General features: G+C 37.3%; 1 protein-coding gene across 1 annotated transcript in view; it reads left to right on the forward strand.

Annotated features, from left to right (window-relative positions):
- LOC126456022 (uncharacterized) overlaps positions 1-12,928 on the forward strand; it is a 70,314-nt gene that overhangs the window by 19,512 nt on the left and 37,874 nt on the right. The window contains exons 4-6 of the mRNA XM_050091776.1: positions 3,742-5,223; positions 8,802-9,370; positions 10,713-10,797. Coding sequence (XP_049947733.1) covers positions 3,742-5,223; positions 8,802-9,370; positions 10,713-10,797 — 2,136 coding nt within the window. The remainder of the gene's footprint in view (positions 1-3,741; positions 5,224-8,801; positions 9,371-10,712; positions 10,798-12,928) is intronic.

Genomic DNA, 12,928 nt, shown 5'->3' on the forward strand with positions numbered 1-12,928 from the left:
GTCAGTTGCTATAGAACGTAGTCTGAGCTGAAACATAATGAGGTATCTTCAATAGAAAGACCTTCTTCATGCAAATCAGCATAGATTCCAACAGTTGTGCCCCAGGGAAGTGTGTTGGGATCCTATTTTTATGACATGGCAGACAATCTTAGGATTAACCTCAGACATTTTTGCACACAATGCAGTTATCTGTAATGAAGTAGTATCTGAAAGAGGCTTCACAAGTATCCAGACAGGTCTTAATAAGATTTCCAAGTGGTCCTAAGATTGGCAATTTATTTTAAATGTTCATAAATGTAAAATTGTGAACGTCACAAAACATGGAAATGTCATATCCTAAAACTTCAGTATCAGTGAGGCATAGTTGGGATCATTCAGTTCATACAAATATCTGGCTGTGACAATTTGTTGGGACATGGAGTGGAGTGATCACGTAGGCATAATCATAGGTATAGCTGTTGGCTATTAGTTCATTGACAAGAACTGGGAATATGCAATCTGTCTACAAAGGATATTGCTTAATCCTTGTAAGTACATTGTTCCATTTCTTTTCAGTAATGTATAGTGATTAATATTACCAGCAGTTCTCAGGATGTGATCTGTTGTCACTTCAGAATGTAGCTGTTCTACAGACCAGCAGAAAATAAATTAAAATAATATAATATAAATAAATTAAATAATAAAAAAGATCTTTTTTATTATTTAAATGACATTGCTGCACAGTTTGTCCTTTCAATATGCCTGGCCCATACACTTAGTTAATCGAAAATACTTTAGTTACAGTTTTTGGTCACAATTTTTTAAAAGTCTAGAGATTTAATTTTTTTCTTCAGCCCTTTGTAGTAACGTGTAGATGTCATAGTAACATGTAGATGTCACAGAGAAGCAGACAACTGAAGTACTGTGGTTACTCTTTTGTGGCACAGTTGTCTGCCTGTTTATGATTTATAATAGTTTATAATACAGGTTTGCTGGCCAGTACTTACCTCTAGTTTACTACTGCCAATAAACATATAAGACATGTACGAGTCAGAAGCACATCATCACTTTTACTGTTATTGCACAGGTTAAAAGAAATTCTTCACTAAACATATTTAATTATCTAGACTTTTAACACATTGTGACAAAAACTGGGAATAAAATAGTTTGAATGTTCTCAGATCACTGATAACTTTTGGTGACAATGCTACAATTAGTTCACTAAGTTAATAATATCCTGGGCTTTTGCAGAGTTGCAGCTTAATTAACACTTATGATCTTAATGGATGGTACTTGTCTGTAAATTGACACTGTGTGCTAGCTCTCTGATAGTAAGTCTGTGCTGCCCAGTACATTAGCACCATCTGGTAACATCTGGGAAGATTGGGGCGCCAAGGTCCACCTCCCTTCAAAACTCATTGTTGCCTTATCTTCAGATATTTTTAGATTCCTTTGAGCTTTGTTACAAAATTTATTTGCTGCATATTCTTGATAATTGTCGTATACAGACTAAACGAAATTTGTTTCACCTTGTAAAGCTATTATGGACACACAAAAAGTGGGTCTAATAAAAACTATGATGCCTTTACATCAGTTAATGCAACATAAAATTCAATTTTAATGAGAAAATGAGAATAAAAATAAATTAATAACCAATATTAAGTGTAGTTTTTAGGTGAACTGCTGAAAAAATGTTGTGATTTTTCAATCAGGTCAAAATAGCCTGACACAGTTATTAATTTGGACAGAATTTATTGGCCATTTTCCACATTGTTTGGATGAATACTGGGATTTATAGGGGCATCACCTTAGTTTTGGTTTTGTTTTGCTTTAGGTTGCAAAAAACAACTGGGGTCATACGCGCCCAAGTCAAAACTATAGAACACGAAGACAGAGAGGAGTTAAAAAACGACTATACATCAATCCCAATTGACATAATAGAAGACAGCTAAAAACAGCCACATGGAAAAAGGGCTAAAAAAGACACCATACAGAAATGGAGATCCAAATCTAAAAATTAAATGACCTTCTCCATATTGCTTGGGTGGATAAAAAGTAAAACGTGGTCGACAGCCTGTGCCTTATTTGCTACAATGGCCAATAACTTATACAGCAAACCCAAGTGGGAACGTAAATGGTTAAAAAAGAGGGCATTCCATCAAGAAGTGGTGGACAGTTAAAACTTGGGCGCAATGCGAACAAAGTGGTGGGGTAGTGCCACTTATCAAATGACAATGGCCAAATAGGCAGGGCCCAATACGCAGCCTAGTTAAAATGACCTCGTACCGGCAGGAGGGCCGAGAGGAGGTCGTCCAAGCCGCTGGGAGAGGCTTAATAAGCCAGAGCTTATTACCATGAAGGGAGGACCATTGGTGATGCCAAAGGGACACAACCTCCTGACAGATGGCAACACAGAGATCATCAGAGGGAATATAGGAACTAGCGGGCTGAGGGACTGCAGCCTTGGCAGCAGCGTCAGCAGCCTTGTTTCCTGGCAGACCGACATGACCAGGAACCCACAAAAACATCACACTGTCTCCACCAAGAGTGAGCAAGTGACAGTTTTCCTGGGCCCACTGCACTAAGGGATGGACAGTGTACAGCATACATAGACTTTGAAGGGTGCTGAGAGAATCTGAGCAGAGGACACAATTGAAAAGACTGTGTCACCGGATGTACTGAAGGTGATAGAGTGAGGCTGGAGTAGTGTTCTTAGGAAGTGAATGAGGGCATTGCTCTGACAGGTCCTGGGAGAAACTGAAAGGGGATGATGTGCATTAAAGTCACTGAGCAGCAAAAATGGGGGAGTTAGCTGCCCAATAAGCTGAAGGAAGTCTGCCCTGCTGACATCGAATGACGGAGGGACATAAATGGTACAGAGGGAAAAAGTCAGATGGGGAAGGAAAAGGTGAACTGCAACAGCTTGAAGAAGGGTAGCATCACCTTAGTGGTTGTATTAATATTAGTTGCAATGAAAAATTATAAAAATAACCAGAAAAAGCCAGAATCAAAATTTTACTATCTCACAATGTACATACATATATCATTGATTTAAAATACTGGAGACACAACAGTATAAATAATGTGACAGAGTTACATGCAATGTGACAAAAAATTAATCTTAATTTACAAAAATCATTACAAATTTGTTTCATTATTCTACAAAGAAATCTTCATCATAATTTAAAAATTCCTTGAGTGTGACAAAATTTTTGCACTAGGATGGTGAATAATTTTGTCCCCAGTAAACCTAGTTCCCTAATGTGAAAATTTTCATTTTTAATATATTATTAATTTTCATTGCTGTGTATTGAGGATGTGGGAGTAGAGTTTCTATTCTATGAGATGGCAAAATGAAATTTCTTTGCTTCTTGTGTCATATATGTGTTGGAAATGGTTTTCGGAGCAACTGTGAGTGTCATTTACATTTATTTGGCTTTTTTGTGTTGTATGCTGTTAATTACTATCAGTGGTAATCACCTTTTGCCATATCCTCGTATGATGCAGTGATACCATCCTATCTCATTTTCTTTATGCACTTTGTAGACTAAGACATTTTTTTAAATTTACGTACTTTACAAGTATTTGTTGTTGTGAAAATATTCTCTGCCATTAATCAAAATAACATTTTATTAGTCAATCCAATTGTTAGTTAAATTCACTAGTTTATAATTTTATGAGTAGACAGTTGTGTATATGTATAGTTTTAATTTTATAATATAAAACTATTAAATTATTTTTACCATTATGTTCCTTCTACAGGTTTCACCATTCAACCCAGTCCTTGGTACGAGTACTCCAGAACTGCATTCATCTTTTGATCACAGCATCAGTGACAAATGCATAGGCACCAGTAAAGTTCCCTCAAGTGGAATAATAAAAAGATCACCAAAAATTAAAGTTACCGCAAAGAAAAGTAAAGTCATATCAACCCAAGAACACAGTGAACGCCATGATTTTCAGGCTGATTTTATACACCCAGATGATATAATTCATCATAAAAATGGCAATGTGTACATAAAAACATTGAAATGTAAGAGCTGTAATTTCAAAGCTGCCTGGGGCAGTGAAATGGCTCGCCATGAAAGCAAAGTCCATGGAGTTCTCACAAAATTGACACCACCCAAAAAGTTTCCTCGACCAATACCTAACTTGATACCCATACAGCCAAGGGCATCAGTGCCAAGTGCATCAAAGCAAGTACCCATTCTGAAAATACCAACCATCCGTGCTAGAGACTTTAGCACAAGCTTTAAACCTGGAGTGTCACCTTTATCAGAAAATTCACTGAGTGAAAAGGATTTAAATGAAATATGTGCAAAATCATGTGCAAATAGCTCTCTTAGAGATTTTGCATCTGTAATAGGTGATGAAAATGCATTCACGGTTTCAGGAGAAGAAAAAAGTAAGTCATGGATGGATGAATCACACAATACTATGTGGAGTGAACCACACAGTATAGAATTAAGAAATAATAACTGTTTTTCGGAGTCACTTAATGACCTGAAATTTGAATCGTCACCTGTGGGTACAATGAAAAAGAAAAGTTCTTCATTTTTGGATCAAATTAAAGAGAAATTATTAATTGGGCCAGGTGATTCCTCTAGTTTAGTGTGCACATTCTGCAACTACGAATGCAAATGTCTTTCAGAATTTGTTAGGCATGAGAAACAACACAACTTAGGAAGTAACAGAACATTGTGTGTGGGTGGCAATTCATCCACTACACTGAGTGGTACAGAGCTCTCGTCAACTAGATGCCAGCATTGCAGACAGCGCTGCAAGACAAGTGCTGACTTGGTCATTCATCTGCAATCATGTACAGAAGCAAACAGATACACAAAAGGGTCCAGTGATATAAATCTTGAAATACCTGATGATGTGTGTGAAACGAATGGAGAACTTACGCTGAATGAACCGTACATTGACAAACAAGAAACAGCACATCCCATGGTAAACAAAGTATTTGTATGGAATGAATTTGGTCAAGATATGGAGAGTGACCAGAATAGTCAGCTCCCATCAGATGAAATGCAGGAACAAGAAAATATGTCAGTTGTTAATGAAACTGAGAGCTGTCTACAACTTAATGGAGGCTGCAAACCATCTGACAACGAAGTAGGCCTCGTTGGGTTTGAGACCGCTCCTGGTTATGGGGCTGTAAGTAACACAAGTGATGATGGGACTCCAGCAAGCAACAGTGACTCAGCTGCGACTCCTGGTACATATACTGTTGTTAAAAGGGTATGTTGTTTATATGCTTTGTACTATTATTATGAATCTTGTGGGTGTATGGTTTTAATTTGCCAAGATTTTCTGCATTCCAATAAAAATGTTTCTTTAAAGAATATGAAAATTCACACACACACACACACACACACACACACACACACACACACACACACACACAGAGAGAGAGAGAGAGAGAGAGAGAGAGAGAGAGAGAGAGAGAGAGAGAGAGAGAGAGAGAGAGAGAGAGAGAGAGAGAGATCTTGAAGTTTATTGCATTGTAATATTCATTTTGTGAATTTTACAGTCCTTAAACCTCCCTTATGCTATTAGTTATAATTTTACTGAACTGTTGAGAACTCCTCAAAATGTATAAACATTATATTATTTATGAAATTATTTCGTTAATCAAATGAGAATGGCTTGAGTAATGGTTTGAAAATAGACAAATACATTAAAAGCTGGTCACTATTAACTCAAATGTGAGCACAACTAAGGCAGAAAACTATGAAGAAATAGTATATATCAAGTTATTAATGGTACAGGGTGTCCATAATAAAGTCTCAGTTTCAAAACACTATAGAAAGAGAATCACTGATCAGAATGACATGAAATTTGAACAGCATATTATTGACACAGGGAGAAATGTCATGGAACAAAAAAATATTAATGAAAATTTTACCAATAAATGGCACTTTAAGAGTCTTAAAGTAAATGCAGTCAGCTACAAGTGACAGCTGAATCACAATAGGATGGCTGTGATTTGAGTTGTGCATTACACCATCCGTACTGTTCAGTGTGCATGACTGCATAAGTTTGGCAGGCAACAGGTGTAGCACTGTTGGTTTTTAATTGTACTGGGGCCAGTAACCGAATACAAAGCAAAATGACATAATTTTCTAATTGCTGTGAGACTGGCACAAGGAATCTTCAGTATGCTATCCACCCGTCTGTGTCACAAGTTGAAATCAAGTAACAGCCTGTTCCACAAGAGATCCGAGTGTCTCGGGGGTCATGTTCAGAGTATGATGTGCAAATCATACCTTCGACTCGGCTACATTTGTAATTGGAGCATTGAAGACAACATCTTTCAGATAGTCACACAGCCAGAAGTCATACAGGTTAAGATCAGTAGCAAAATGATGGCTGATAATTCTAGCCTTTCCAAAAGGCCTCTGTAGCATTGGCTGTGCCATGTGTAGAGGTGTGCCATCTTGCATAAAAAAGATCCCACCCACACATCAACACTGTGGAAGGGATGGAATGACATTGGTGTGCAATGTGTGATGTCACCCACACGAGTGCTAAAAGGAATCCATTAATTTGCAATTCCACAATAAATAAGTCAGATTTAAGGGCTGTAAATTCAACAAAATTCCTAAAAATTACAATTACAAACAACTTAAATTGGAAAGGATGCACAGAAAGTGTTGTGGGGAAGGCCTACACTGCAAATGTCTGTCCTCTTTCGGAGTACTGCTGCGTGTTGTGGGATCCTTACCAGGTAGCATTAATGGGGTACAGAGAGAAAGTCCAAAGAAGGGCAGCGTGTTTCGTATTATTGAGAAATAGGGGAGAGAGTGTCACTGACATGATACAAGATTTGGGTTGGAGATCATTAAAATAAAGGTGTTTTTTGTTTCGGTTGAATCTTTTCACGAAATTTCAATGACCAACTTTCTCCTTTGAATGTGAAAATATGTTGTTGATGCCAACCTACATGCAGAGAAATGATCATCATAGTGAAATAAGGGAAATCTGAGCTTGCACGGAAAGCTATAGGTGTTCTTTTTTTCTGCGTACTGTTGGAGATTGAAAGAATAGGGAATTATTGTGAAGTTTGTTCAATGAACCCTTTGCCAAGCACTTAAGTATCCATGTATGTCTTGAAAAATACTCAGTCACCTTTCCAGAATGAAGTGGTACCAGTTGACGTGCATGCATGTTTTCCGTTGCCCACATTCTGCAATTCTGTGTTTTGACTTGTCCTGTGAAATGGAAATGGGCTTTGTGTCTCCAGAGAATGTTCCATGGCCATTCATTCTTCACTCCCATGTAAGTAAGAAATTCCAGAGTGAACATTTGTTTTGCTGTCAGTTCAGCAGGGAGAAACTCCTGAACATGAGTAATTTTGTATGGATAGCAATGCAGGATGTTACGTAGGATTTTACACACCGTACTTGCTGACATGTCCAATGTTCAGGCCTTTCTCCATGCATGCATGCCACTGATCAGTCCTATCTGGAATACTGTAGTCAGACCTTCAACAGACATCAGATCAACTGCTTTTCTCCCTCTGCCAGATTGCACTCAAAAGGAACTTGTCTTTTTGAATTTTGTAATAATTTTTTTCTCCAAACCGATAGCAGACATCAAACCAATGCCTTATTTCATACCCTTGACTGTCCGTAACTTTTGTAGGGCTACTGGCACACAGTCACCATTCTTTTAAAAGAACTTTACCAGCAGTCTGCAATCCTTATAGAACAGTTTAGTTGGGCATCACGGACACAAACTGAGGAACAGTTGTGTGCCGTGCATGTGTTTGTGCTCATATCCTAACGCTTACAGCAGAATCTATTGGTCAAATTTATTTTAATTTTTTCCCCCATGACATTTCCCCCCAGCATCAATAATATCCTGTTCAACTTTGACATCATTCTGAACAGTGGTTCTCTTTCTACAGTGTTTTGAAATGAAACTTTGGTTTTGGACACCCTGTACTTCAGAACTACGTTTATTTTCATAGCCATGAGATCCTTTTTACAAGAGAAATAAGGAGATTAGTTTAAGGGCAACATAATTTTGTTATAAACACCCTTGTGGTTTTTAATCTAATGAAAAATCTCTCAAAGCTTTTATAGTTGATTATGTGCTGGTACTAAAAATGTTTAGCTTCTAATTGACAATGATTTATATCTTCATTATATATTTATTCATATATTTGTTTCATACCTATATTTGTAGGTGTGTGCATTTTATTTTGAGAAAAACATTTACATTAAATTTTGAAATAATGGAGTTGTTACTTAGGGTGGTATAAAAATACGGTACCTTGATTAGATGTTCATCTGTAAGTTCGCTTGACAGGCACGGCCAATTTCCTTCCCCATAATTCATTAACCTGAGCTTGTGCTCCATCTCTAATGACCTCATTGCCAATAGGATGTTAAACTGTAATACTCCTTCCTTCCTTTTCGAGGGTTAAATCATGGAATCAAAATTTTCAATATCTCCATTTCAAAGGAACCACAGAAATAACAGTGCTTGATTACAATAGACAAAGAACCAGTGCAGCACTAGATCAGATGTTCTGTTCTTATTAGTGATCCAAATACTAATTGTAGTTCGTAAACTATTGGACAGAAATCAGTTCTGGAAATATGCATTTTGTAGGTGTTCTGTGTTAAATTATATCTGTTATTCTGTGGTAAATTATATCTGTTCTTCTAATATTTCAAAATGACAGGATATTTATATAATATCATACATAAACCAATCATCTTTGATGATCTGAAAAATAATTTAGGATCAGAATCGTACTTATATTACAGCAATAAATATGTAATTAAAGCCTTTGCTTTCTCAAACAGGTATTCAAGTGCCCACACTGCACTTTCTGGGCATCCACAGCATCTCGATTCCACGTTCATATTGTTGGACATCTCAACAAGAAACCATTTGAATGCTCACTGTGTGCTTATCGCTCAAACTGGAGATGGGATATTACAAAACATATTAGACTGAAAGTAGTCCGTGACAAGAATCATGCAGACGCGAAAGTCTTGATGACAGATGAAACAGGTCGACGGAATTATAGCAAGTATAACAAGTATCTAACAGCACTGAGAATGCGTGAATATCTTCCATCTACCACCGATCAACAAAGACTGCTGCCAACACCACCTCGTCTCATGCGTGCTCCTACACCACCAGCAAATGGGGTATGTGGTGTCCCTCCTGGTCCACTTCGCCCACCTCCACCCCTCCGTGCTGCACATTCTATGATCTCGTCAGTACCATCACAAGTACAGTCTCAAGAACCAGTGGTACAGAAAACAATATCTGGCCAAAAAAGATCAGCATCTGATGCTGCTCTTATGGATAAGCCCCCAGTTGAAGTCAAGAGAACATTGTGGAAGTGCAAGAAATGCAATTTCCGGTAAGACTGCATTTTGTTAAGAGGATGTTATAAAGTTGCAGACTTTAATTACTGCTGGTGCAATAAAATGGATAAGTGTTCTGTAAAGCACCTCTGCATATTGTTTTTTTTTTTTTTTTTTTTTTTTTTTTTTTTTTTTTTTTTTTTTTACCCAGAAGGCCATTCCTCACAAAGTTTCAGTAACCAGTGAAGAGCCTGATAATTGTTAGAATTTCAGTCTACTTATGTTAACATAATGCTACAAGGATCGTTCAACGAGTCCTTAGAGAAAGATAGAAAAGCGAATTATTCCAGGAAACATTATTTTTACTTTCCAACGTAATCGCCTTTCAACTCCATATACTTTTTGAATTGTTGCTCCAAATTTTTAAGCCAATCAAAAAATAAAGTTTTGGGAGGTCTGTAAAATAGGCATCTATTGATGACGTCCTTGTTCGTTCAAATGGGAACCATCATCTGCTGATCCATTTTTTTTTTCCAAGTTTGGGGGAGGAAAAATAGTCAATGGGCACCACATGTGGTGAATATGGTGGTTAGTGCAATAATTTAACCTTTAATTTCATAATTTTGGCCATTGAAACTGCGTGGGTGGGCACCTGTGCATTGTTGTAATGAAAGAGAATCTTTTCTATTTTCAAATGAGTATGTTTTTCCTGGAATTTGTCACCAACCAGAAAAATAATGATGCATAATACTCATCGGTTATTGTTTCTCCCTTTACTAAGTATCCAATGTGGGTGTGATTCTGCATGCATCCCAAAACACTATGGTCATCATCTTGGCAGTCAGTTTCACCTTCTTTTCTTTCTCTGGAGCCAATTTGCCTTCAAAAACCCACTGTTTTGATTGTTCCTTAGACTCTGGAGTGTAGTAGTGTACCCACGTTTCACCGTTTTATGTGGCAATGCAGTAACCAGGCTGGACTTTGACGGAAAATGCCAAAACAGCATCAACATTCACCACATTGTTTTCTTTATTCTCCTTTGAGAGAAAATGCAGCCCCCATTTTTCTGAGATTTTGTCACACCCAATTTTTTGTGCAAAATTGAAAACAGTGGATCTTGTGATAACCCTGTGGCCTCAATTATTTTGTTTACTTTTATTCATCAATCATGGATTTTGTCAATCATTTGGGGCTGGTCAATTCCACCAGATGTCCTGAACACCTGCAACTTTATCTGCCTTCTAACAACAGATGACACTTATTGCCAGCAAACTATTTTGATACTACGAGCGCCATCTCTTGGATTTTCTAAACACATATTGAATGACCTCATAGTTTATTAAGTGCCGTCATTATAGTGTATTGAAGGATTTGATCTAAAATATTTATTTCTTACAGTGATGCAAGCCGTGAACTAGTGCTTAGTCATGTCAAGGGACACTACCAGGAACGTCTTCTTTCGCAGGGTGGAGCTTCAGGTGATGTAAGTATTGACCTTTTATATCTCAAATGTAGTATTTTTATTGTTTTGTTATTTTCTAACCAGGCAGCATAAATTTTGCAGTTTGTTTCATTTTAGTCAACAGTCATGTGAAAAAGCCGTTCTGTGAATTTTTGGAGGATACATATGTTAACAAAAATCTTGCATTCACTCAGTCACCTATGTCTACAAAATATTTAACAGTAAAAGTAGTCATTATTTTTAGAGAAAAATGAGAGACAGTTTAAACTGATAAATGTCTGTGACACAAAAAATCAGTAATTATTCCTGCAAATACGTGTGGTGATCGGATTTTGCTGATTGCATCACATAGCATTATAGACGTCTTTTGAATCTGATTAGTCTTTAATTCACATGGCAGCCCTTCTATTATAATCTGAGTTAATTAGTTTATCAAAACTAACATTCATTTGAGAAAACTATAAAATTTTGAATGAGGATAGTTGGCCAGAGCTTACCTTCAGGAGGTGAAATTCTTAGTAATGCCAATAATACACATAAAAGTACAAGAAACTATCCTAGCTTTTGGAGGTATTATTCCTTCCCTGCGGGGGGAGGGGGGGGGGGGGGGAGATAACTCTGGATAATATGTCATGGTGATGTCTGCAATAGCCCCCTATTCAGATCTTTGGGAGGGAGCTGACAAGGGGGAGGTGATGATGATAAAAAGATTGAGTAACTAAGGAAAGGGTGACATTCTGTGAGTCAGAGATTGAAATAAATCCAAAAGTGGTAAAGAAGCTTTGGTAGGAAGGTAGGGCAAAGAGTAGATTACTGTGAACTGTTCAGTGACAATATTACTCTCACCAGAATCAACAGGAAACCAGCACCAACAAATACAGTTTAGATATACGTGCCGACATCACAAGCAGAATATGAAGCACATTCAATGTATAATTCAGTATGTAAAGAGAGACGAAAATCTAGTAATCATAGGGGGCTGAAATACTATAGAAGGGGAAGGAATAGAAGACAGAGTTAGGGGAGGATATGGACTCGGTAGTTGGAATGTGAGAAGAGAAAGACTAATCGAGTTTTGCAGTAAATTTCAATTAGTAATAGTGAATACAATGCTCAAAATTTAAAGGGGTTCAAGCATATTTGGAAAAGGCCTTGTGACAGGGGAAGATTCGAGCTGGATTAAATTACTGTCAAACAGAGATTCCAAAATCAGTGAGTGGATTGTAAGGTGTACCCAGGACCAGACTAAAATTTAATAACTATGAAGACTGCATTGAAGTTTAAGAGAATTGCCTGGGAGAATAGTGAGGAAAGAAATGGGATACTGTAGTAGTGAGGAATGCTGAGATATATTTGAAGTTCTCTGGGGATGTAGATACTACAGTAATGAATTCCTGAATAGTCAGCTCAGTTGAAGAGGAATGGAAACATTTCAAAAGGGCAATTTCGGAAGCCGGATAGACAAATATTGGCACAAGGAAGGTAACTGTGAAGAAACCTTGGGTAATAGAAGAAATAACTTCTATTGATCAACAGATGAAGGAAGTTAGGAAATGATCAGGAGAAGACATATGTCACATAGGAATGAAATAAATAGAAAATGTGGGGAAGTCAAGGTAAAAGAGCCAAAGGAAAAATTCTAAGAAATCAATTAAGGAAGAGGTTGTTGGAAGGAATGCTTCAGCATGCAGAAACGTCCAAACAACCTTTGGTGAAATTGAAAGAAAAGACATCAGTGCTAAGAGAATAACAGGAATTCTGTGTTAAATGCGAAGGACAGAGAGCAGATGTTGCAAAAAGTATACCGAATGTCTTTACAAGGAAAAGGAATTGTCTGATAGCATGATAGAAGAATGCGAGTCAATATGGAAGACATATGGGATCCAAGAGAGCTTTGGAAAGCAAGCAGTCAGATGTGGTGCAAGGTAGGGATAACATTAATTCAGAATTTCTACTTCATAGGGGGAAGTGACAACCAAATGACTGTTCAAGTTGATGTAAAGAATTTATGTACCTAGAAACACAGCATTAGTTTTTCAGGAAAATAGCAGCCACACATTGCTCGAGATAAAGTTAAGTCTGAGACTATTAGATTATCAGTTTGTATTTTGAAAAGGCAGGGGCATTGGAGAGTCAGTTCTGATCTTGCTAT

This window comes from Schistocerca serialis, chromosome 2 (genome assembly GCF_023864345.2).
Source record: "Schistocerca serialis cubense isolate TAMUIC-IGC-003099 chromosome 2, iqSchSeri2.2, whole genome shotgun sequence".
Lineage (NCBI taxonomy): Eukaryota > Metazoa > Arthropoda > Insecta > Orthoptera > Acrididae > Schistocerca > Schistocerca serialis.